The sequence below is a fragment of the Scyliorhinus torazame genome, chromosome 1, assembly GCF_047496885.1.
Source record: "Scyliorhinus torazame isolate Kashiwa2021f chromosome 1, sScyTor2.1, whole genome shotgun sequence".
Lineage (NCBI taxonomy): Eukaryota > Metazoa > Chordata > Chondrichthyes > Carcharhiniformes > Scyliorhinidae > Scyliorhinus > Scyliorhinus torazame.
In genome coordinates, this window is record NC_092707.1 from 377,652,881 (window position 1) to 377,679,775 (window position 26,895).

At 49.9% G+C, this 26,895-nt stretch overlaps 1 protein-coding gene across 1 annotated transcript in view; it reads left to right on the plus strand.

Moving 5' to 3' along the window:
* Positions 1-26,895, plus strand: part of prkd3 (protein kinase D3) — a 595,703-nt gene that overhangs the window by 406,519 nt on the left and 162,289 nt on the right. The window contains exons 8-9 of the mRNA XM_072511897.1: positions 252-329; positions 21,532-21,715. Coding sequence (XP_072367998.1) covers positions 252-329; positions 21,532-21,715 — 262 coding nt within the window. The remainder of the gene's footprint in view (positions 1-251; positions 330-21,531; positions 21,716-26,895) is intronic.

Sequence of the window (26,895 nt, forward strand, 5' to 3'; positions counted from 1 at the left end):
ACTTGCCAAAAATAAATTTGAGAATTAATTTCTAAAGTCTTTATTAGGCCTCATTATTGCACTGGACCTCCCCTTTACCCATGTGTTTTGAATTTATTTTCTAACTAATCCAAAGTATCTTTCATATTTCACTTTTCTAATGCATTTGTACAGAATCTAGCGAACTGCAATACATCAAAATCAAATTAATACTTTTCAGTTAAATTTATATCCTTAATGAATTAATTTATTCGCTTGCTCTGATTTTGCAGACTGCAAGTTTAATTGCCACAAGCGATGTGCATCAAAGGTGCCCAGGGACTGCCTTGGTGAAGTTTTATTTAATGGAGGTAAGGAAATGTATGCAAACTAGGCTTGAATCATGTCATCCTGGTATCTAGTGTAAAAGAAATTTAATTATTTCATTGAACGCTAGAGATTTGCTGTCTGGTATGAGGAAATACAAAGACAAAAGAGAGTGAGTTTTTGTTTGGGTAAGATTTCGCAGTTGATCGAGAAATAGTTAAAACTATGAAAGGATGAGTCAGGATATATTGAAGTAATTCAGTGGCCTAGAATGAAGAGTTTATAGATACCTAATTAAACATGACTTACAACAGAGAAGAGAGCAGGAATAACCTTTTTTAATGGAGAATAGTGTGGTTCTGGAATTCACCAACCAGGTTAGTGATTAGGACAGAATCTTATGCCAACATTGAAGATTTGATTGAAGAGGTGGGATAAACAGGATGGGGGGGCAAGATAGGTAAATAGGATTGAGGCAATTTGTTTACATGCAAGATAAATGCCAATATGGACAGGTTGGTCTGAATGGCTTACTTTCGTGTTGTCGTTTTAATGTATTTCTATGTACCGTTTTGACACGAGGAGGAATACACTTACTGGCTGCAGGTACTTATGTTTTAGTGGCCAGTTTAGACATTTTATATAACATTAATACATTGGTTCAATGTTGCTTTGAAATGCCCTGTACAAGTATATTATTACCAGGGACTTCATTTTGCAATGCTTTACATACAGCCAGAATGGAGAGAGATTGTTTATTTAATATATGCCACCTTTGTTAGCAATTGGAAGCTTATCAGAAGACTTTATGGTGGATCATTGCATTTAGAGATGTTGAGCTATGGCGATTGGGAACATACGAATTAAGAACAGAAATAGGTCATTTGGTCCCTTGAGCCTGCTGCACCATTTGACAAGATAATGGCTCATCTGATTGTGGCCTCAACTCCACTTTCCTGTCTACCCCCAATACCCTTTGACTCCAATCAAGAATATATCTAATTCGGCTTTACAAATATTCAATGGCCCTGCCTCTGGTGCTCTTTGAGGAAGATAATTCAACAGACCAGCAACCCTCTGACAAAATTCTCCTAATTTCCATCTTAAATGGGAGACCTCTTATTTTTAAACTGTGTCCCCTAGCTCTAAGGGAGGGTTTATGGTGCAGTGGTAGCGTCCCTACCTCTGGGTCAGAAGCTCTGGGTTTTAGTTCTACTTCAGGATTTGACGCCCATGTAATGTGTGTTTATTTTTTTAAAAATATTTATTTATTAAAGTTTTTAACACAGTTTTTCTCCCTTACAAACAATAAACCCCCCCCCCCCGTAACCAAAAAAAACCCGAGAAATCGTGCAGAGCAAGATATATACATGGCAAAATGATATATTTACACAGCTTTGTACACTGGCCCTCACCCGTACGTGCCAGTTTCCCCAACCCTTCATGTTATCTCTTGCTCATCCACCCTCCCAGGCAGTCCCCCCTCTCCCCCCGCCCTCCCAGGACGTCCCCCCGTCTCTACCCCCCCCCCCCCCCCCCCCCCCAAGGTTGCTGCTGCTGCTGACCGACCTTCCTCTAACGCTCCGCGAGATAGTCTAGGAACGGTTGCCACCGCCTGTAAAACCCCTGCGCAGACCTTCTCAAAGCGAACTTAATCCTCTGCAACTTTATGAACCCAGCCATATCATTTATCCAGGCCTCCAGGCTGGGGGGCTTCGCCTCCTTCCACATTAGCAAGATCCTTCGCCGGGTTACTAGGGACGCAAAGGCCAGAATGCCGGCCTCTTTCGCCTCCTGCACTCCCGGTTCGTCCACTACTCCAAATGTAGCTAGCCCCCAGCTTGGCTTGACCCGGACTTTCACCACCTGAGATATTGCTCCCGCCACTCCTCTCCAGAACCCCTCCAGTGCCGGGCATGACCAAAACATATGGACATGGTTCGCCGGGCTCCCTGAGCACCTTCCACATCTGTCCTCCACCCCAAAGAACCTACTCAACCTCGCCCCCGTCAAGTGCGCTCTGTGGACCACCTTAAATTGTATCAGGCTGAGCCTGGCACACGAGGAGGAGGAATTAATCCTACCTAGGGCATCAGCCCACAGACCTTCCTCGATCTCCTCCCCCAGCTCCTCCTCCCATTTACCCTTCAACTCTTCCACCAGCGCTTCCCCCTCTTCTTTCAACTCCTGGTATATTTCCGACACCTTGCCCTCCCCGACCCATACACCCGAGATCACCCTATCTTGAACTTCTTTGGCCGGGAGCAACGGGAATTCCCTCACCTGTCGCCTCACAAAAGCCCTCACCTGCATATATCTAAAGGCATTTCCCGGGGGTAACTCGAACTTCTCCTCCAGTGCCCCTAGGCTCGCAAACGTCCCATCGATGAATAGGTCCCCCATTCTTCCAATCCCCGCCCGATGCCAGCTCTGGAACCCCTCGTCCATCTTCCCAGGGACAAACCGGTGGTTACCCCTGATCGGGGACCACACCGATGCTCCCATTGCACCCCGGTGCCGTCTCCACTGGCCCCAGATCCTTAGCGTTGCGGCCACCACCGGGCTCGTGGTATACTTTGTCGGCGAGAGCGGCAGCGGTGCCGTCACCAACGCCCCCAGGCTCGTTCCTTTACAGGACGCCATCTCCATCCTCTTCCATGCCGCCCCCTCTCCCTCCATAACCCACTTGCGGATCATCGCCACATTTGCTGCCCAGTAGTAGCTCCCCAGGTTTCGCAGCGCCAACCCTCCTCGGTCCCTACTGCGTTCCAGGAACCCTCTCCTTACTCTCGGGGTCTTATTCGCCCACACAAACCCCATAATACTCCTGCCTACTCTTTAAAAAGGCCTTAGTGATCACGATGGGAAGGCACTGAAACACAAACAGAAACCTCGGAAGGACCACCATTTTGACCGACTGCACTCTACCCGCCAGCGAGAGCGGTAACATGTCCCATCTTTTGAAATCCTCCTCCATTTGCTCCACCAACCTCGTCAGATTCAGTTTATGTAGGGTCCTCCAACTCTTGGCTATCTGGATCCCCAGATACTGAAAGCTCCCCTCCGCCCTCCTCAGCGGTAGGTCCCCTATCCCTCTTTCTTGGTCCCCCGCCTGTAATACAAAGAGCTCACTCTTCCCTACATTGAGCTTATAGCCCGAAAACTCCCCAAACTCCCTTAGAGTCTGCATGACCTCCACCATCCCCTCCATTGGATCCGCCACGTACAGCAACAGGTCATCCGCATATAGCGATACCCGATGCTCTTCTCCCCCTCGGACCACCCCCTTCCATTTATTAGACTCCCTCAATGACATGGCCAATGGTTCGATCGCCAATGCAAACAACAGGGGAGACAGGGGGCACCCCTGCCTCGTCCCTCGGTACAATCAATAGTACTCCGACCTCCGCCGGTTCGTCACTACACTTGCCATCGGGGCTCTGTAAAGGAGCTTAACCCAACTGATAAACCCTCCCCCGAACCCAAACCCACGCAGCACCTCCCAGAGGTACTCCCACTCTACTCGGTCAAAGGCCTTCTCCGCGTCCATAGCTGCCACTATCTCCGCCTCTCCCTCCTCCGATGGCATCATTATCACGTTTAAGAGCCGCCGCACATTGGTGTTTAGTTGCCTGCCCTTTACAAATCCCGTCTGGTCCTCGTGGATTACCCCCGGGACACAGTCCTCGATCCTCGTGGCCAGCACTTTTGCCAGCAACTTTGCATCCACATTGAGGAGCGAGATCGGCCTGTACGATCCACATTGCAGTCGGTCCTTGTCCCGCTTTAGGATCAAAGAAATTGTCGCTTCCGACGTTGTCGGGGGCAGGGTCCCCTCCTCTCTTGCCTCATTAAAGGTCCTCACCAGTAGCGGGGCCAACAGGTCTGCGTACTTCCTGTAGAACTCCACCGGGAATCCGTCCGGTCCCGGGGCCTTCCCCGCCTGCATGCTCCCCAAACCCTTGCTCAGCTCCTCCAACCCAATTGGTGCCCCCAAACCAGCCACCTCTTGCTCCTCCACCCTCGGGAATCTCAGCTGATCTAGGAATCGTCTCATCCCCTCTTCCCCCGCTGGGGGCTGGGATCTGTACAGCTCTTCATAAAAGGCCTTGAATACCTCGTTTATTTTCGTCGCACTCCGAACCGTGGCTCCCCTTCCATCTTTGACTCCCCCTATTTCCCTCGCTGCCATCCTCTTACGGAGCTGGTGTGCCAGCATCCGACTAGCCTTTTCCCCATACTCGTAGGTCGCCCCCTGCGCTTTCCTCCACGGTGCCTCCGCCTTCCCTGTGGTCAACAGGTCAAACTCCGTCTGGAGCCGTCGTCTTTCCCCAAGTAATCTTTCCTCCGGGGCCTCTGCGTATCTCCTGTCCACTCTCAAAATCTCCCCCACTAACCTCTCCCTTTCCATACCCTCTGTCTTCTCCCTATGAGCCCTAATGGAAATTAGCTCTCCCCTGATCACCGCCTTCAACGCCTCACATACCACCCCCACCCGCACCTCCCCGTTGTCGCTGGTCTCCAAGTACCTTTCGATACACCCCCTCACCTTCCCACACACCACCTCGTCCCCCAGCAGTTCCACATCCAGCCGCCACAACAGGCGTTGGTCCCTCTCCTCTCCCAGCTCCAGTTCCACCTAGTGTGGGGCATGGTCCGAAACGGCTATAGCCGAATACTCCGTCCCCTCCACCCTCTGGATGAGCGCCCTACCCAGAACAAAGAAATCTATCCGGGAGTAGGCTTTGTGTACGTGGGAGAAGAAAGAAAATTCCCTGGCCTGCGGCCTTGCAAACCGCCATGGGTCCACTCCCCCCATCTGATCCATAAACCCCCTAAGCACCTTGGCCGCCGCCGGCCTCTTTCCAGTCCTTGATTTGGAGCGGTCTAGTGCTGGATCCAACACTGTATTGAAGTCCCCTCCCATTATCAGGCCTCCTATCTCCAGGTCCGGAATGCGCTCCAACATGCGCTTCATGAATCCTGCATCATCCCAGTTCAGGGCATATACGTTTACCAACACCACCCACATCCCTTGCAGCCTACCGCTCACCATTACATATCGCCCTCATTGTCCGCTACAATAGTCTTGGCCTCAAATGACACCCGCTTTCCCACCAATATTGCCACCCCTCTATTCTTCGCGTCCAGTCCCGAGTGGAATACCTGTCCTACCCATCCCTTTCTTAGCCTGACCTGGTCCGCCACCTTCAGGTGTGTCTCTTGGAGCATGGCCACGTCCGCCTTCAGTCCCTTTAAGTGCGCGAACACCCGAGCCCTCTTCACCGGCCCATTCAGTCCCCTCATGTTCCACGTTATCAGCCGGATTGGAGGGGCTCTCACCCACGCCCCGCCAACTAGCCATCTCCTTTTCTGGGCCAGTCCCGTGTCCACGCCTCCCTCACTCCAGTCCCCAAGAGGGGGGATCCCCGTCCCGACCACCTCTTCTGTGTCCCATTCCCTTTCGGCCAGTGCAGCAGCAACCCTTTTTTCCCCCACTTCCCCCCCCTCCCCTCCCCCCCCCCCGCTAGACCCCTGTCTAGCTTTTTTGCTCCCCCATGTCACTCCCGTCAGTCAGCTGACGCCTGCTGACCCCGGCTTCCCCCGCTGTCCCATTGACCTCCCCGCGTGGGAGTCTCCCAATCCATATGCATTCCTTCGTTCCCCTTCCCGCGCGCAGGAAAACACCCCGCGCTTTCCAAAGCCCGCTCCGCCCCCTCTGGCGCAGCTCCTGTCGCGGCCTTGTCTCTCTCCCCCAGCCCATGTAACATTTCCTGCGCGTGATTGACCCCCTATATACAACAACCATCACACATCAAACCTCAAACATCCCCCCTACCCTCACAAACCCTCAGTTAGAGTCCAACTTTTCGGCTTGTACAAAGGTCCACTCCTCTTCAGGCGTTTCGAAGTAATAGTGTTGGCCCTTGTATGTGATCCACAGTCCCGCTGGCTGCAGCATTCCGAATTTCACTTCTTTCCGGTACAACGCCGCTTTGGCCCGGTTGAAACCCGCTCTCCGCTTTGCAACCTCCGTGCTCCAGTCCGGGTATATTCGGATCTCTGCATTGTCCCACTTACTGCTCCGCTCCTTCTTGGCCCATCTCAGGACCCACTTTCTGTCCGTGAACCGGTGGAACCTCACCACCATCGCCCTTGGCGGCTCATTTGTCTGGGGCTTCTTCGCCAGCACCCGATGTGCCCCGTCCAACTCCAGCGGTTTCGAAGGGGCCTTCGTGCCCATCATCGCCTCGAGCATCGTGCTCGCGTATGCCCCGGCATCAGCCCCCTCCACTCCCTCAGGGAGACCCAGGATTCGCAGATTCTTTCTCCTCGACCTGTTCTCCAGGTCTTCGAGTCTTCCCGCCCACCTCTTGTGTAGCGCCTCGTTCTGCTCCACTCTCACCGCCAGGCCCACGCGCTCGTCCTCGTTCTGACTGACTCTTTTCTGTACTGTGGTCGTATGTATTAGGGGTCATGTGGGACTGGAAGCCCTAATGTCATTGGCTGACAGATCCTGGGTCCTGGTTGGCCGTTGACCTCTAGCTCCGCCCTGAAGGTGGCGTATAAGAAGCCGGAGTCCTCCCCCGCAGGCCATTCTACTATCGAGCTGCGGGGGAACAGACACGCTTAATAAAGCCTCATCGACTTCACTCTATTCGTCTCACGGAGTCTTTGTGCGCTACAATTTATTAAGCGTGCCTAAAAAGGACTATGGAGCTCAGGATCATCCCGGAATGCCTGAGGATCAGCCCCCACGCAGTGAACGCGGCAGCAGCCTTCAAGCACTGGCAGACTTGTTTCGAGGCCTACCTCAGAACGGCCACCGGCCGGGTCACAGAAGACCAAAAACTACAGGTCCTGCACTCGAGGTTAAGCACGGAGATTTTCTCCCTCATCGAAGATGCGGAGGATTTCCAGACGGCGTTCGCAGCACTGAAAAGTCTCTATGTCCGCCCAGTTAACCAAATTTACGCTCGCTACCAGCTCGCGACGAGACGGCAAGGTCCCGGAGAATCGATGGACGAATTCTACGCCGCGCTGCTGATTTTGGGACTAGCCTGCAGCTGCCCTTCGGTGAACGCAAATGAACACACGGACATGTTAATGCGCGATGCTTTTGTGGCAGGTATGAATTCCTCCCAAATCCGCCAAAGATTTCTAGAAAGAGAGTCGCTAGGACTCTCAGAGGCACGGGCCCTAGCAGCCTCCCTAGACGTGGCCGCGCGTAATACCCGCACCTACGACCCCGACCGCGCGGCAGCCCATTGGGCTCCATACGTACCCGTCGCGACAAACCCACGCCCCGCGGACACCCCACAGGCTTGCGCGGTCCAAACGCCAAGTCGCACCGGGGGCGCCCGCTGCTATTTCTGCGGCCAGGCGAAACACCCCTGGCAGCGCTGCCCGGCCCGCGCAGCAATCTGCAAGAGCTGCGGGAAAAAGGGCCATTTCGCGGTTGTGTGCCGATCCCGCGAGGTCGCCGCTGTCCCGGGAGAACAGGGAGCCCTGCAAGCCGTTTACGCTCCCCAACCCCCCCAGCGCCCCATATACGACCCGCAGGCGCAGCCGCTCTGGGTCCCGACCACCGCGGTCCCGGGAGAACAGGGAGCCCTGCACGCCGCTTACGCTCCCCAACCCCCCCCCCCCCAACGTATGACCCGCCGGCGCTTCCAATTTGGGTCCCGACCACCGCTGTCCACAGAGATGAGGGAGCCCCGCGCGGTCCTAACGCTCCCCAACCCCCCCAGCGCCCCATGTGCGACCCGCAGATGCCGCCATTTTGGGTTCCGGCCACCACGAGGGGAGGAAGGGCGCCGCCATCTTGGACCACCCCAGACCTGTACGATGTATGGGGGCAGACATTTTGTTCATCCCCGACGCCATCTTGGACGGCAACAACGGACCCCAGTGTCGACGGCTCCACGGGGTTCGAGGAAGACGCTCCACTACTACAACCACGTCTCGCTTCAATTACGCTCGATCAAGCTCGGCCCCGGACACTCCAGACGACGACGACAACGGTGCTAATAAACGGCCACGAGACACCATGCCTCGTCGACTCCGGGAGCACGGAGAGCTTTATCCACCCCGACACGGTAAGGCGCTGTTCCTTGACCACCTATCCCAGCGCACAAAAGATTTCCCTAGCTGCAGGATCCCACTCCGTACAGATCCAAGGTTTCTGCATAGTTACCCTAACGGTGCAGGGGAGGGAGTTCAAAAGCTACAAACTACACGTCCTTCCCCAACTCTGCGCCCCCACATTACTGGGATTAGATTTCCAGTGCAATCTACAGAGCCTTACGTTCAAATTCGGCGGCCCAATACCCCCACTCACTATCTGCGGCCTCGCAACCCTCAAGGTGCAACCCCCGTCCTTGTTTGCGAACCTCACCCCGGATTGCAAACCCGTCGCCACTAGGAGCAGACGGTACAGCGCCCAGGACCGGACCTTCATTCGGTCCGAAGTCCAGCGGCTACTAAAGGAAGGCATAATCCAGGCCAGCAGTAGTCCCTGGAGAGCACAGGTGGTAGTAGTGAAGACAGGGGAGAAGCAAAGGATGGTCATAGACTATAGCCAGACCATCAACAGGTACACACAACTAGACACGTACCCTCTCCCCCGCAATATGCGACCTAGCTCTGCATAGCCGCACCCGGAAGTCGTAAGATGTGTTTATAACGTGGCCAAAGAAGTTGATCAACAGCCTGTAACTCCTAACACAAGGTGGTAAGAGCAGGAGAGTTTCCTAGTCAGTCATATCTAAGAAGGCAATGGTAAACTACTGAAGTACTTTGCTAATCATGTACCAGTCCAATGGAAGTCCAAAGTCACCGATGCCCTCACCTGAAGGAGGAGAAAGTCTCCCAAGTTCTTGTCTCTCCCACAAGGGGAAAAATCTACTCAGCATCCACCTTGTCAATTCCCTTTTGGATCTTGTTTGTTTTAAGAAGATCACTCATCATTCTTCTGAACCCTACTGGATACAGGCACAACCTATCCAACTTTTCCTCATAGGAAACGCCCTTCATCCCTGGATCCGTCATGTAAACCTTCGCTGAACTGCTTCCAATGTTATTATAGATTTTTATTAAGGAGACTGAAACAGTACACAGTAATACATTTGTAGCAAAACTTCCCTACTTTTATATCCAATTCTTATTACAATAAACACTAACATTCCATTTGCCTCTCTAATCACTTTCTGTGCCTGCATGTTAACTTTGTGTGAATAACCAGATCCCTCTGACCCGCAGTTTTGTAATCCTTCTCCATTTAAATAATATACTGCTTTTTAAAATCCTGCCAAAGTGGATCAGTTCACATTTTCCTACGTAGACTCCATCTGCCAATTTTTAGCCCACTTACTTTAAAAAAAAAAAGATTTTTTATTCTCCTTTTTCCCATTTTCTCCCAAATTTACACCCAACAATAAACAATAATCAGTAACGAATGTAATGTCAATCCCCATATCAATAACAACGATCCCATCCTCTCACCAAACCCCAGACATTAGTCCGCATGTTTACATAAACAAATGACAAAAAAGAATCAGGAATCACCCATCGTCACCATTAACACATAGTCCCCCCCCCCCACCCAATGTTCGATGTGATCCAATGCATAATGAATAACGCCCATGAATTGTAGAACCCCTCCATCCTTTCCTTCCCCTCAGTTCAAATTTGATCTTTTCAAGCGTCAGAAATTCCAGCAGGTCCCCCCACCACGCCAGGGCACAGGGTGGAGAGGCCGATCTCCACCTGAACAGGATCCGCCTTTGGGCGATCAACGAGGCGAAGGCTACAACATCTGCCTCCGCGCCAGTTTCCAATCCCGGCTGGTCCGACACCCCGAATATGGCCTCCCGAGGGCCCGGGTCCAGTTTCACGTGCAGCACTTTAGAGATGACCCAGAAACCTCCTTCCAGTACTCCTCCAGCTTTGGACAGGGCCAAAACATATGAATGTGGTTTGGCTCCCCCCCCCCCCCACCCGCAACGTTCACACACACCTCCTACCCCATCAAAGAGCCGGCTCATCCTCACCCTTGTATGGTGTGCTTTATACACCACCTTCAGCTGTATCAGCCCCAACCTCGCACACTAGGTGGAGACGTTCACCCTCCGGAGCACCTCACCCCAGAACCCCACCTCCTCCATACCCTCTCCCAACTCTTCCCACTTTGCCTTGATCCCTTCTAGCGGCGCCTTCTCCTCCTCCAAAATAGCCTTTAAACAGCCGTTACTACCTCCTTCTCCAGTCCCCCTGTCGTCAGCACCTCCTCCAGCATTATGGAAGATGGCTCTACTGGGAAGCTCTGTATCTCCTTTTTGGCAAAGTCTCAAACCTGCATGTATCTGAATATTTCCCACTGCTCCAGCCCATACTTCGCTCCCAGCTCCTTCAAGCCCGCAAAACGACCCCCAAGAAACAATAATTCCTTTCTCCTTCCATCTCCAAAAATTTCCATCCCTCTTTTCTGGCTCAAATCTATGGTTCCCCCAGATCAGCATTTCCTTTGACCCTGCCCCCAACCTGAAGTGCTGTTGAAACTGCCTCCAAATTCTCAACAAAGCTATTACTACCGGACTTCCTGAGTATCTCCCCGGGGCCGTCGGGAGCGGCGCTGTCGCTAGCACCTTCAATCTTGACCCCCTACCCAAACTCTCCTTCATTCTGACCATTTAGCCCACTTACTTAATCTATCTAAATCCCTTTATAGATTCTTTATATTGTTATACAAAGGGACCACAAAGGGTATCATGGAGTTCACCTGACCCACAACTTTTACTAGATTGTAGTATGGGGAGCACCCGGCCCACTCTACAGGTGTGGTACAGCAGAAATGGAAAAGTATTTTTGAAAGCAAAACAATGTTTATTCAATGAACTCTAGTTAACCTTTTTAAAACATACAGTGAACACCTTAGCAACCATTAATTCAAATACAACCCCCAAAGAATACAACACAAAGTAATTCTTACTTTCCTTTTAACATCCATAAGACTTAAAACAAAACCTTTCAACAGAAGCACATCGGGTTAAAGTCACTACTGAGAGCAGTTATTAGTTTTAAATCACCAAAAGATCGATTTACATTCTTTAGATTACAGAGAGAGAGTGGGGGTACCTGTGGGAGGTGCTGAAGAGGTTCGGGTTTGGGGAGGGATTTGTCAGGTGGGTTAGGCTGTTGTATGAGGTCCCGATGGCGAGTGTGGCCACAAATAGGAGGAGGTCCGAGTACTTTCGGTTGCACCGAGGGACGAGACAGGAGTGTCCCCTGTCCCCCCTGCTCTTCGCACTGGCAATTGAACCCCTGTCTATGGCACTGAGAGAGTCGAGGAACTGGAGGGGGTTGGTGCGGGGTGGGGAGGAGCATAGGGTGTCGCTTTATGCGGACGACCTGCTGCTGTATGTGGCGGACCCGGTGGGAGGAATGCCAGAGGTAATGAGAATCCTCAGGGAATTCGGGGACTTTTCGGGGTACAAGCTCAATATGGGGAAGAGCGAGCTGTTCGTTGTTCAGCTAGGGGACCAGGAGAGGGGGTTGACGAGCTCCCACTAAAAAGGGCGGAGAGGAGCTTCAGATATTTGGGGGTCCAGGTGGCCAGGAGCTGGGGGGCCCTGCATAGGCTTAACTTTACAAGGCTGGTGGAGCAAATGGAAGAGGAGTTCAAGAGGTGGGACGTGTTTCCGCTATCCCTGGCAGGTAGGGTGCAGTCAATCAAAATGACGGTGCTCCCAAGGTTTTTGTTCCTGTTCCAGTGCCTCCCCGTGTTTATCCCGAAGGCTTTTTTCAGGCGGGTCAACAGGAGTATAATGGGGTTTGTGTGGGCGCGAGGGACTCCGAGGGTGAGAAGGGTGTTCCTGGAGCGGAGTAGAGATAGGAGGGGGCTGGCACTGCCCAACCTCTGTGGGTACTACTGGGCCACCAATGCGACAATGGTGCACAAGTGGGTGATGGAGGACGAGGGGGCTGCATGGAAGAGGCTGGAGATGGTGTCCTGTGTGGGTACTAGTCTGGGGGCGCTGGCAACAGTGGTGGTGGCGGCCCTCAAAATTTGGGGGCTGTGGAGGCGGCATAGGGGGGAAGTTAGGGCCTCGGCGTGGACCCCATTACGGGGGAACCACCGGTTCGCCCAAGGAAGAACAGGTGGAGGGTTTTCGGGGTGGCACAGGGCAGGGATACGAAAGTTGGGGGACCTGTTTGTGGACGGGAAGTTCGCGAGCTTGGGTGAGCTGGAGGAGAAGTACAGGCTCCCCCCGGGGAACACCTTCAGGTACTTACAGGTAAGGGCGTTTGCCAAACGGCAGGTGGTGGAATTCCCACGGCTACTGCCACACACAGTACAGGACAGGGTGCTCTCGGGGTGGGGGGGGGGGGGGGGGGGGGGGGGGTAGTGGGGAAGATCTCGGAAACTTACCAGGTGATGCAGGAGGAGGAGGAGGCCTCGGTGGTGGAGTTGAAAGGTAAGTGGGAGGAGGAGTTGGGAGAGGAGATCGAAGAGGGGACGTGGGCAGATGCCCTAGGGAGGGTGAACTCTTCCTCTTCATGGGCGAGGCTCAGCCTCATACAGTTTAATGTGCTGCACAGGGCACACGTGACCGGGACAAGGATGAGCAGGTTCTTTGGGGGTGAGGACAGGTGTGTTAGGTGCTCAGGGAGCCCAGCATTCACACCCATATGTTCTGGGCATGCCCAGCGCTGGAGGAAATTTGGAAGGGCGTAGCGAGGACGGTGTCGAGGGTGGTAGGATCCAGGGTCAAACCGGGCTGGGGGCTCGCAATATTTGGGGTGGCAGAGGAGCCAGGAGTGCAGGAGGCGAAAGAGGCCGGAATTCTGGCCTTTGTGTCCCTGGTAGCCCGGCGAAGGATTCTCCTTCAGTGGAAAGATACGAGGCCCCCAAGCGTGGAATCCAGGATCAGCGATATGGCAGGGTTCATTAAATTGGAGAGGGTGAAATTCGCCTTGAGAGGGTCGGTACAAGGGTTCTTTAGGCGGTGGCAACCGTTCTTAGACCTTCTGGCAGAACGATAGACATTGGTCAATGGCAGCAGCAGCTTGGGGGGGGGGGGGGGGTTTACTTTATTTTTGTTTGTTATTTACACTGGAAGGATTGAGGGGGTGTATACACCTGTTGTCTTAAGTCGGGGTGTTAATGTTAATTTATTATTTAGGTACGGGGGGAGGGGTTTGGGCGGTTGCTTTTTTAGATTGTGTTTTGTACTTAATCCTGTTGGGTTCTTTTTTCTTTCTCATTTTGTTATTGATATTTTATGAAAACCTTTAATAAAAATTATTTTTTTTAAAAAAAGATTACAGAGAGAGACTATAATACACCTGTCTGTGACTGCAGCGATCCAGCTCTGAAAACGAAACTAAAACACACCCTGCAGCAAACAGCTTAAAACGAAAGTAACAAGCTGACAGACAGCCCAGCTCCACCCACTCTCTGACATCACTGCAGTAATAAACACCCATTTCTTAAACGTACTCTCACTACAGATACTTATATACACACCCATTTATAAACACCCATTTCTTAAAGGTACTTTCACATGACAATATCCTCCTCACAATTTACATGCATTTGGTCCCTTCATCCAAGTTATTGATAGAAATTGTAAATAGCTGAGGCCCCAGCACTGACCTCTGTGGCAGTCTACTCGTTACATCATGCCAACCCAAACATGGCCCATTTATCCCTATTCTCTGCTTCCTGTTAGCCAAGAAATCCTCTACCCATGATGATGTGTTTCTCCACATAATCTGAGCTTTTATTTTGTGCAGCCCACCGTTGATGTGGCACCTTTTGGAAATTCAAGCACCACGTCTACAGGTTCCCTTTTATCCACATTGCTTGTTACTTCCACAAAAACTCTAATACATAAGTCAAACACAATTTCCCTTTCACAAAACCATGTTGTCTCTGTTGGACTGTATTGAGATTTTCTAAGTGGCCTGATATAACCGGCATAATAATATATTTCAACATTTTCCCTTTGACAAATATTAAGTTCATGTTTTTTGACCCCCTCCTTTCTTGAAAGAGAAGTTACATTGCTGTTTTCCATTCTAATGGGGCCCTCCTAGACTCAAGACATCCTTTAGGATCCGAAGGGTAAATTTCATCCGGTCCTGGGGACTTATCAGCCTTTAGTTCTAATAATATTCTCAGTACCCTTTCCCTGGTGATTGTAACTATTTTAAGTCCCTCCCTCTCTTTCACCTCTTGATTTGTGAGTATTTCTGAGATGTTAGTTTCTTTTACAGTGAAGACAGACATAATATTTGTTCAACGTTTCTACCATTTTCATTTCCCATTATTAATCCCCAGACTCAGTCTCTTGAGGACATACGCTTGCTTCAGTTACACTTTTCCTTTTTAAATACCTGTAGAAATTTTACTTGTGGAAACCTGTCGAAATATCAAAACCTAGTTAGCTTTCTCTCATGCTCTAAGTTTTCCCTACTTGTTACATTTTTTGTTATTCTTTGCTGGTTTTTAAATTCTGTCCAATCTTCTGACCTACCACTAATCTTTGCAGAATATTTTGCTTTTTCTTTCAAACTGATACTGACTTTAACTTCTCTAGTTAACCATGGATGTTGCATTCATCTCCGAGAGTCTTTTTTTCTCAGTGAAATGTATCTTTGCTGCATATTATGAAAGCACTTCCTATAATGTTTTCTACTGGATTTTTATTGAGCTACCTCTTAACTTATATTCCTGGTTCACTTTAGCCAACTTCGTCATTATACCCTTATAATTGCCCTTACTTAGACCCAGTCATCTCTTCTTCAAACTGAATGCGAAATTCAATCATGTTAAGCTCACTGCTACCCATTTATACCTCCCTGCTTCATTGTACACTACCATGTCCCGATTAGCTTGCTCTCTGATTGGGTCTAGAATGTGCTGCTCTAAGAAATTGTAATGAAGGTCATTTTCCAGGCTATCTTTGCTGATCTGATTTGTCTAATCTATATGCAAATTAAAATCACCCATAATAATTGCAGTATCTTTCTTACTAGCCCCCATTATTTCTTACTGTATACCCTTCCTACAGTGACTTTGCTGTTAGGAGCTCCCACAATTGGCGACTTCCCTATGTTATTTTGTATCTCCATTCAAGCTGACTCTATATCTTGATCTTCCGAACTAAGGTCATCTCTCACTGTTGTACTGATGTCATCCTTAGCTAGCAGAGCAACCCCACCAGCCTTTCCTAGCTTCCTGTCCTTTTGAAATGTCAAGTATCCTTGAATATTCAGGTCCCAGCATTGGCCACCTTGTCGCTATATGTCTGGGATAACTATAGGATTATCATAGATTATCATAAAATTTACAGTGCAGAAGGAGGCCATTCGGCCCATTGAGTCTGCACCGGCTCTTGGAAAGAGCACCCTACCCAAGGTCAACACCTCCACCCTATCCCCATAACCCAGTAACCCCACCCGACACTAAGGGCAATTTTGGACACTAAGGGCAATTTTGGACACTAAGGGGCAATTTATCATGGCCAATCCACCTAACCTGCACATCTTTGGGCTGTGGGAGGAAACCGGAGCACCCGGAGGAAACCCACGCACACACGGGGAGGATGTGCAGACTCCGCACAGACAGTGACCCAAGCCGGAATCGAACCTGGGACCCTGGCGCTGTGAAGCAATTGTGCTATCCACAATGCTACCGTGCTGCCCACATACCTATTTATTTCTATTTGAGCTGCCAATTCATCTGTTCTGTTACGAATGATACAGGCATTCAGATAGATCCTTTAGTTCTATCTTTTTACTACTTCTGCAAGCTCCGGCCTTATCTGCTGTTGCACTCTTCAGTTTGTACACTTTGTCCCTTCCTGCCAAGCCTCACTTTAGCTCCAAAGTCTTTTGCTATTTTCAACCTCACTGTGTCTCCAAAGTCTCACGTGCTGTATTGCTCTTTCGAGACTGGATGAAGGAAAAGCCTAAAGTTCTCAATAATCATACTGCCCTACAACATGGAGAATTAAAAGTATGTCGTACACCTCATAAAAGGAGACCCTGGAGCGGCAAAAATGTTATTTTTCTTTTCATAAAGGCAATGCAGAAGTGCAGCTGAAAAATGACATGCTTCATCATTTTCAACAGCTGTACCCATTAATTCAATCGGCAGTGTTAGCCAACTGTTTGGAAACTTTAAATCTACATCTGTGAATAATTTCAATAAACCTTCCCTGCTCACAAAAACAAAGGATTGTTGAATATTGTGTATGCAAACATATAAAATGGGTTTAATGCAGGGTGTTGTTTTACACATGAGCATAAAATAACAATGAAGGCTATGCCAGCTAGCAATTATTTTTGTGCTCCTCGTTCAACAGCACATCAGAGAGTGCTTTAGAAACAGATTCTCCGTAGAAGGCTTCATCATTATTTGACATGAGTAGCTGGAATACGAATGCAACTCGTGCCTAATTGAATATTTTTCAATTATTAGTAACTCATGAAAACTTTTTGTGTTATCGCACTTCTGCACATTATATACGTGAGGCAATGTTACAGGATAAATATGTTGTATAAAATCCTTCTCATACTGTGGGAGCACTCTGAAAAGGTTTTCTACTTTCCATTGTTGCGACACTTGTGTCAAATTGGCTTCAAAAATTATCCTTTGGATTGCACTGTCTTGAAAGATATTAGGAAAAACTTTTTAAAATAATAATAGAAACCAGGGGCTGGAACAGTATGTTTGAGACAAAACTGGCAAAAAATGATGTCAGTTAGCAGTATGAGATTCAACGGCATGACTACTTTCTGCAACAATGCACACTCTTTACAGAATAGTTGACATTACGTACAAAAATAGTTATCTATGTATGGTTTGACTGCTAGAAATATTCTAATTAAGATCTCTTTGTTTCTCACCATTGTGTTTGATAGTAATTCAATATTAAAATTTATGGATTGTACCAAATTGGAGAGTGTAGTTAACACAGAGAGATTGTGACAAAATATAAGAAGACAAACTTGCTGAAAGGATGTATAAATGGAAAATGAATTTCAATATGTGTGAGGTAGGAATGAGTAGTCCACCTACTTTTTGGAAAATTATAGACTGAAATGGATCGAAGGGAATAGATTTACAAATTATGCTATAAAAAGTGGAAACAAAACACGGAGTTATTTTGCGAGGAATAGAATTGAAAAGCAGAAAAGTTATGTTCAACTTTTTTGAACGTTTGTTTGAAAATCCGTAACCACCTTCCTCGGAGCTGCATAAGAACATAAGACATGGAAGCAGAAATCGACCGTTTGACCCTTCGAACCAGCTCCACCATTCAGCAAGATCATAGCTGGCCTGATTGTGCTCATTCCTTTGTTTCCCTGCCTACCCACAATCCAAAGATGTGCAGGTTAGGTGGATTGGCCATGATAAATTGCCCTTAGTGTCCACAATTGCCCTTAGTGTTGGGTGGGGTTACTGGGTTATGGGGAAAGGGTGGAGGTGTTGACCTTGGGTAGGGTGCTCTTTCCAAGAGCCGGTGCAGACTCGATGGGCCGAATGGCCTCCTTCTGCACTGTAAATTCTATGATAATCTACCCTCCACCTTCCTGTGTGTCCTCCTTATTTGAATCCCTCTAATTAGTTGAATCCCTCTAATCAAGTTTCCGCCCCTGCCACAGTGTCAGAACCGCTCTCATCAAAGTAACAAATTAATTCCTATGTGACTATGACAACGGTCCTAGTCCTTCGGTGGCACAGTGGGTAACAATGCTACCTCACAGCGCCACAGACCCAGGTTTGATTCTGACCTTGGGTGACTGTCTGTATGGAGTCTACACATTCTTCACGTTCTCCCCGTGTCTTTGTGGGTTTCTTCCGGGTGCTCTGGTTTCCTCCCACAGTGCAAAGATGTGCAGGTTAGGTGGATTGGCCACGATAAATTGCCCTTTAGTGTCCAAAGGTTGGGTAGGGTTACAGGGATGGGGCGGGGTAGGGTGCTCTTTCAGAGGGCCGGTGCCAGCTCGATGGGCCAAATGGCCTCCTTCTGCACTGTAGGTTATTCTTGACTGCCTGCAGTCTTTGACACAGTGAAGACATCCTCCTCCTTTAACACCTTCCCAGTGCTTGCACCTAGTTTCATCCTTATCCATCTAATCATACTCATAGTATCACTTGTATAGGCTTTTGTTTCCTGCTCCTGCAACATTGGGCAGATTCTCCGTTTGGGAGACTATATTCTCCCACCAGAGCTGAATTGCTTCTGTTCCACATGGCACTGGGAGCAGCGCCCAGAAGTGATTCAGTGACCCTTGCCATGCAAATTTATGCATGGCGGGGATGGCAAGGGATTCAGTTGCAAAACCAGCTATCAGGCTGTCATTTAAACAAGTAGTCCGACAGTGAGGTTAGGCGGCTGGGGCCCCCATCCTCTGCAATGCAAATCCTAGCAATGAATGACAGCTCATGGTCACAAAAGCAGTTAAGTGCTTTCTGCTGAGAAAAAGAGTGAAAACACTTAACTCCTCAATGTTTATAAACATTGCAGTTAGTTCACAGCAGGGTACCTGAGATTCATTCAAGCATGAAGGGAAATGAAAATAATCTAGACACCTGGCTGTCTGTAAACTGTAAACTGCAGGCTACCAAAAGCTAGAAGCCAAGCCACACGTTGGCATATTAGTTAGCACTGTTGCCTCATAGCGCCAGGGACCCGGGTTCAATTCGGCCTTCGGTGAATGTCCGTATGGAGTTTGCACTTTCTCCCCGTGTCTGCGTGGGTTTTCTCCAGGTGGTCCGGTTTCCTCCCACAGTCCAAAGATGTGCATGTTAGATGGATTGACCATGATAAATTTGCCCCTTCATGTCCAAAGATGTGCAGGTTAGGTGGGGTAATGGGGATAGGATGGATGAGTGGGCTTACGTAGGGTACTCTTTCAGAGGGTCGGTACAGACTTGATGGACCGAATGGCCGCCTCCTGCACTGTAGAGGTTCTACGGTTCCAAGCCTTGCACATCAAATGATCTTAGGGGCTGGTTTAGGACAGGGCTAAATCGCTGGCTTTGAAAGCAGACCAAGGCAGGCCAGCAGCATGGTTCAATTCCCGTACCAGCCTCCCCGAACAGGCGCCGGAATGTGGCGACTAGGGGCTTTTCACAGTAACTTCATTTGTAGCCGACTTGTGACAAACGATTTTTATTTCATTTCATCTGAGGAGATTTAAAACCCTGTGATGTGGTTTTGGCTTCTATTAAGTTACAGTTGCTGCTTTCTAGAAATATGTTTGAGGGAACAGGTGTAAGGCAAATGTGAGTACGAAAGCAGTGATCTTTTTCACATGTTTCTGCCTGAACTGCTCTTTAGCTTCCATGCAGGGGTGACTGAGGGGGGAGAGGGGGTTTCTTTGATATTGTTTTTTTTTTTGGTGGGAGCTGTGCAGAATTTGCATTGTGTGTGTGGGGGGGAGGGGGGGGGGGGGGGGGGGGGGGGACCCTCCGATGGACATGTAGGGGGAGTGGATCACTACCGTAAATACTTATTCCCATCAGGGGTAAAATAAAATAAAATAAATGTTCCAATCCACGCCTGTGTGGATTCCGGCCTCAAGGGCCAGAGAAAAACGGAGGTGTTGGAGAAGATATTGAGGGATAGGATTTATTCACATTTGTAAGTAAATGGACTTGTTAGTGATAGGCAATATCGTTTTGTGAGGGGAAGGTCATGTCTTACCAACTTGATAGAGTTTTTGAGGAGGTGACAAAATTAATTGATGAAGGAAAGGCTGTGGATGTTGTCTACATTGACCGTCGTAAGGCGTTTGACAGGGTCCCTCGTGGCAGACTGGTACAAGAGTTACGTCGGATGGGATTTGGGGCATGCTAGCGAGACAGATAAAGAACTGGTTTGGCAACAGGAGTCAGAGGGTAACAGTGGAAGGGAATTTTTCAGAAAAGGCGTCATGATGGCACAGTGGTTAGCACTGCTGCCTCACTGTTCAGAGACCAGTGTTCAATTCCGACTTGGGGTCACTGTCTGTGTAGAATTTGTACTTTCTCCCCGTGTCTGCGTGGGTTTCCTCCGGGTGCTCCGGTTGCCTCCCACAGTCCGAAGGTGTGCAGGTTAGGTGGATTAGCCATGATCAATTGTCGCTTAGTGTCCAAAAGGTTAGGTGGGGTTACATGATTTTGGGGATAGGGTGGAGGCGTGGGCTTAAGTAGGGTGCTCTTTCCAAGGGCCGGAGCAGACTCGATGGGCCGACTGGTGGCCTCCTCCACTGTAAATTCGATGATTCAGAATGGAGATCTGTAACTAGTGGTGTTCTATAGGAATCAGTGCCGGGACCACTATTGTTTGTGTTATATAAAAATGATCTGGAGGAAAATGTAGATGGTCTGATTAGCAAGTTTGCAGATGACACTAAGATAGGTGGAGTTGCAGATAGTGAAAGGGACTGTCAGAGAATACAGCAGAATATAGACATGAAAGGAGGGATACAGATCATTTGGGCAATAAGTAGGTCTAAATTAGGAATCTGGATCGGCGCAGGCTTGATGGGCCAAAAGGGCCTGTTCCTGTGCTGTGATGTTCTTTGCTTTTCTTCTTTGTTCACTGGAGAAAATGTAAAATAGATTTGGAAGGAAAATTAGAACTCAGAGGATACAATTTTCTGGAACTGAACAGGCTTATACCTAATGTTCTAGAAAACAAGGCTGTGAGATGGCCTTTTGAAGGTCTTCGAAATCATGAAAGAGTTTGACAGGGCAGATGGAGAGACAATGGATGGGATTCTCCGACCTCGCTCATTGCTGGAATTCTCTGGTCTGACTGAAAGTGAATGGAATTTTGCCTGGGACACCAAATCCTCTGTACTCACTTGCAGCAGGGTGGCAATGGCTGTGCGGGGTTGATTTTGGCAGACCGGAAAATCCCGCCCAATACTTCCATTTGTGGAGGAGTTCAAAACTAGAGGTCATTACGAATAAATCCAGGAATGAATAAGGAGAGTAATGAATAATGCAAAAGTTAGTCACTCAGTGAGGGTGAAAGGCATAGAAGGATATGTTGCTCGGGCGAGATGAAGTAAGGTGGGAGGAGCCTTGTGTGGAGTATAAACACTGACATAGACCTGTTTTTGCGTTGTAAACTATTTAATTAATCATGTTTGGTGCTATTTGAAATCAATACCATCACAGTTATCCAAACTGCACACTGGAAAGTTAGATGGCAATTTTAATGTAATTACTGTTTGCAGAACCAGCCAGCCCAGGACCTGATTCAGACATGCCCATGGAGGTAGATAGCAGTGATATGAACAGCGATGGCGGCAGAATGTTGGATGACACCGAAGAGCCATCTACGTCAGAAGAAAAATTGTATTTTATGGACTCATCTGATCTGGACGGTGACAAAGATGAAGAACCTGTCAAAACAATCAGGTAGTCCTTTCGTTATATGCTACAGTAGCCATCAAAGTGAGGTCACTTCAAGAGATCGAGACACCATTTAAAAATGGTGTCCCGATCTCTCGTTGCACTGTGGAGTTCCAGCGTCTGGAGCTCCTGAGTGCAGAAAACAGGGCTGACTGCAGCCTCGGCCTTGCGTTCCCCGCTGAGGCCCTGTATCTAAACAGACGGCCGATAGATCGCGGGGTGTTTCTCGGTGCTGCGAGTGCCAGGATACACGGCTAAACACGCTGACTCTGGGACTCTGTTCCCATTTGGTTAGATCAGGCCCTGTGAGTCCATTTTTGGATATACTTGAGCACGAGTCAGCTGTAATACCTCGACAGTTCTGGTACTTACCTGTAACTGAAATTAGTTGACTCATTCTGCTGATATTTTCTTCAGGTTGTTGAGGAGCTTCCCTTTCAGTTGTAAGAAAATCACATTTGAGGAAGAAAAGTTCAACAATTTCAGTTCAGAATTTCAATACATCTTGTACAAAACTGGCCAGTGTATTTTTCAGGAGTCATGGTTCCATCTCTTGTCCGTCAGGCTCTGCAGAGTATTTGATTATTTCTATGTGTATGGTACTCTTCTTTTTAAAAAAATTTAAAGTACCCAATTCATTTTTTTTTTTTCCAATTAAGGGGCAATTTAGCATGGCCAATCCACCTACACTGCACATCACATCTTTGGGTTGTGGGGGTGAGACCCACGCAGAGACTGCGAGAATGTGCAAACTCTACATGTACAGTGACCCGGGGCTAGGATCTGGGTCCTTGGCGCCATGAGGCAGCAGTGCTAACCACTGCGCAACCGTGCTGCCCATATGGTGCCCTTCTCACCTTTGATCCCACTTTTCTTTTTAATAAACATTTTATTGAGGTATTTTTGGTATAGAAACAACAACAACAAAATAGACAAGATACTTGAAGCCATAAACATAGTGCAAGAGGCGTTTACCTTTCGTACAGGTCTCACCCTTATTGACCCCCTACTCTAACCTAACCTACTGCCCCCCCCCACCCCCCCTGCTGACGATGAATTTTCCGCAAAGAAGTCGACAAACGGTTGCCACCTCCGGGCGAATCCTAACAGTGACCCTCTCTTGGCGAACTTAATTTTCTCCAAACAGAGAAAGCTAGCCATGTCCGATAGCCAGGTCTCCAACTTCGGGGGCTTTGAGTCCCTCCATGCCAAAAGTATTCGTCTCCGGGCTACCAGGGAAGCAAAGGCCAAAACATCCGCCTCTTTCTCCTCCTGGATTCCCGGGTCTTCCGACACCCCGAAGATCGCCACCTCTGGACTCAGTGCCACCCTTGTGTTTAACACCGTGGACATGACGTCCGCAAACCCCTGCCAAAATCCCCAAACCTTTGGACACGTCCAAAACATATGGACATGGTTCGCTGGTCCTCCTGCGCATTTTGTGCACCTGTCCTCCACCACAAAGAATCTGCTCATCCGGGCCACTGTCATGTGAACTCGGTGCACAACCTTAAATTGTACCAGGCTGAGCCTGGCACATGTTGCAGACGTGTTGACTCTACTCAACGCGTCTGCCCATAGACCATCCTCTATCTCACCCCCCAGCTCCTCCTCCCACTTACGCTTCAGCTCCTCGGTCTGCGTCTCCTACGACCCCATAAGCTCCTTATAGATGTCCGAGACGCTCCCTTCTCCTACCCACCCTCTGGAAATTATACTGTCCTGAATCCCCCTCAGCGGTAGGAGCGGGAAGGTTGCCACCTGTTTACGAAGGAAGTCCCACACCTGCAAGTATCTGAATTTGTTTCCCCTCGCCAACCCAAACTTTTCCTCCAGCGACCTCATACTCGGGGAAACTCCCCTCTATAAACACATCCCCCATCCTCTCAATCCCCGTTCTCCTCCAAACCAGGAACCCCCCATCCATACTCCCCGGGGCAAACCAGTGGTTATCACAAATTGGGGTCCAGACCGATGCTCCCTCTGCTCCCACATGCCGCCTCCACTGGCCCCAAACTCTCAGGGCCGCCACCACACGGGGCTGGTGGAGTACCGCGCCGGCGGGAGCGGCAGAGGCGCAGTTACCAACGCCCCCAGACTGGTGCCCTTACAAGAAGCCGCCTCCATACGCATCCACGCCGACCCCTCCCCCACCACCCACTTCCTAATCATGGCTATGTTAGCCACCCAGTAATAATTGCTAAAATTTGGCAGAGCCAGCCCGCCCTCTCCCCGGCTCAACTTGCGTATTACCTTCCTTAACCGCGCGGTCTTGCCCGCCCAGACGAAGCCCGCCATCACCCTGTTGACCCGCTTAAAAAAGGACCGCGGAATAAAAATGGGGAGACATTGAAATACAAATAATGGGGAGACATTGAAATACAAATAGGAACCTCGGGAGGACCGTCATTTTCACCGTTTGTACCCTCCCAGCCAGCGACAACGGAAGCGCGTCCCATTTCCGGAAATCGTCCTTCATTTGGTCCACTAGCTGGACCAGATTCAATTTATGCAGCCGGTCCCATTCCCGCGCCACTTGGATGCCCAGGTACCTAAAACTACTCCCTACTGACCTAAACGGCAGCTCCCCCAGTTGCCCCTCCTGTCCCCTCGCCTGAACCGCAAACATCTCACTCTTATCCATGTTTAGCTTATACCCCGAAAACCGACCGAATTCCCTTAAAATTTTCATGATTTCCTTCATCCCCTCTACTGGGTCCGAAACGTACAGATGCAGATCATCCGCATAGAGCGAAACCCTGTGCTCCACCCCCACTCCCGGACCAGTCCCCTCCAGCCCCTTGAAGTTCTCAGAGCAATTGCCAACGGCTCTATAGCCAGCGCAAACAACAGAGGGGAGAGGGGGCATCCCTGTCTCGTCCCCCGGTACAGTCTAAAATAGTCCAAAGTTGTCCTGTTCCTCCGCACACTTGCCATAGGAGCCTGATGCAGTAATCTGACCCAGTCAATAAAGCCCCGCCAAAATCCGAACCGTCCCAGTATCTCCCACAGATAGCCCCATTCTACCCGATCAAAAGCCTTTTCTGCATCCATTGCGATCACTACCTCAACCTCCCTACCTTCCGGGGGCATCATGATCACATTTAACAGCCTTCTTACATTGGCCAACAACTGCCTATCCTTAACAAACCCCGTCTGGTCCTCCCCAATAACTTCCGGAACACAATCCTCAATCCTGGAGGACACAAATCTGGCCAGCAACTTGGCAACCACATTCAGCAGGGAGATCGGCCTGTAGGACCCACACAGCTCCGGGTTCTTGTCCCGCTTCAGAATCAGCGAAATCATTGCCTGTGACATCGTCGGAGGCAGCACCCCTCTCTCCCTTGCTTCATTGAACATTGTCAACAACACTGGCCCCAGTAGAGGGTACCCAGTAGAGTTTTATAGAACTCTACTGGGTACCCTTCCGGACCCGGGGCCTTACCCGCCTGCATGGCCTTCAAACCCTCCACTACCTCTTCCAGCCCAATTGGGGCCCCCAGCTCTTCTACTCTCTCTCCGTCCACCGTTGGGAAATTCAGCCCCTCCAAGAAGCGCCTCATCCCCTCCGGCCCCGCAGAGGGTGCCGCCCTGTACAGCCTGCTGTAAAAATCTCTGAACGCCTTATTCACCCCTACTGAATCACCAACCAGGTTCCCCTCACTGTCCTTTACTTTCCCTATCTCCCTAGCTGCCTCCCTCTTCCTAAGCTGCTTTGCGAGTATTCTACTGGCCTTCTCCCCATGTTCATAAATCGCCCCTCTCGCCTTTCTCAGCTGCTCCACCGCCCTCCCTGTGGCCAGCAAACTAAATTCCGCCTGCAACCTCCGCCGTTCCCTTAATAGCCCTGCCTCTAGGGTCTCCGCATACATCCTATCAATCTGTAGTATCTCCTTTACCAGTCTGTCCGTCTCTGCCCTGTCCCCCTTCTCCCTATGAGCCCAGATCGAGATCAGCTTCCCCCTTACCACCGCCTTCAGTGCTTCCCAAACCACTGCTGCCGAAGTTTCCCCCGTGTCATTGACCTGCAGGTAGCTCTGAATGCATTTCCTCCGCTGTTCGCACCCCCTTCATCCGCCAAAAGTCCCACATCCAACCTCCAGTGCAGGCGCTGGTTACTGTCTTTACTAACCTGCAGGTCAACCCAGTGCGGTGCACGGTCTGAGATTGTAATTGCCGAGTACCCCGTGTCCACTACCCCAGCCAGAAAGTCCCTGCTCAAAATAATAAAATCAATCCGGGAGTACACTTTATTCACGTGTGAGAAGAAGGAGAACTCCTTCACCCTCGGCTGCTCAAACCTCCAAGGATCCATTCCCCCGATCAGCTCAATAAACCCTCTTAGCTCCTTTGCCATTGCTGGCACCCTGCCCGTTTTCAAGCTTGACCGGTCTAAGCCCGGGTCCATAACTGTATTGCAGTCCCCTCCCATGACCAACCTGTGCGAGTCCAGGTCCGGTATCTTCCCCAGCATCCTCTTTATGAACTCCACGTCATCCCAATTTGGCGCATACACATTTACTAAGACCACCTGCACCCCCTCCAGTTTCCCACTGACTATAATGTACCGACCTCCCACATCCAAGACTGTTCTACCCGCCTCAAACACCACCCGCTTATTGATCAGGATTGCGACCCCTCTAGTCTTTGAATTTAGTCCCGAGTGAAAACCTGGCTGACCCAGCCTTTCCTCAGTCTAACGTGGTCCGTTAACCTAAGGTGCGTATCCTGCAACATCACCATGTCCGCCTTCAATCCCCTAAGATGCGCGAACACACGTAGCCTTTTGACCGGCCCATTTAACCCTCGAACATTCCAGATGATCAGCCTAGTTGGGGGCTCATTGCCCCCCCCCCGCCGATCAGCCATCCCCTTTTTTAGGCCTGCCACCAGCCCATGATCTGCGCCTCCACCGGACCATCCCCAGGCAGCCCCCGACCTCCTCTCTGTCCCTCAGCCCAAGTCCCTCCCTCGCCAGCAGAACATTCATCCCCCCTCCCTAGCAACAATACCCTGCAATCCCTTTCCTAAACCAAACATATGCACACAGCCCACTGCGCTTCCGAGAGCTAGCTCAACCAGCTAGCTTGGTGGGCCCCATCTCCGGCGCCAAATAGTCTCCCACCTATTGTTCCCTCCCCACCCTCCCCCCGGCTCATGCAAACAAGCTCCAACATCAATAC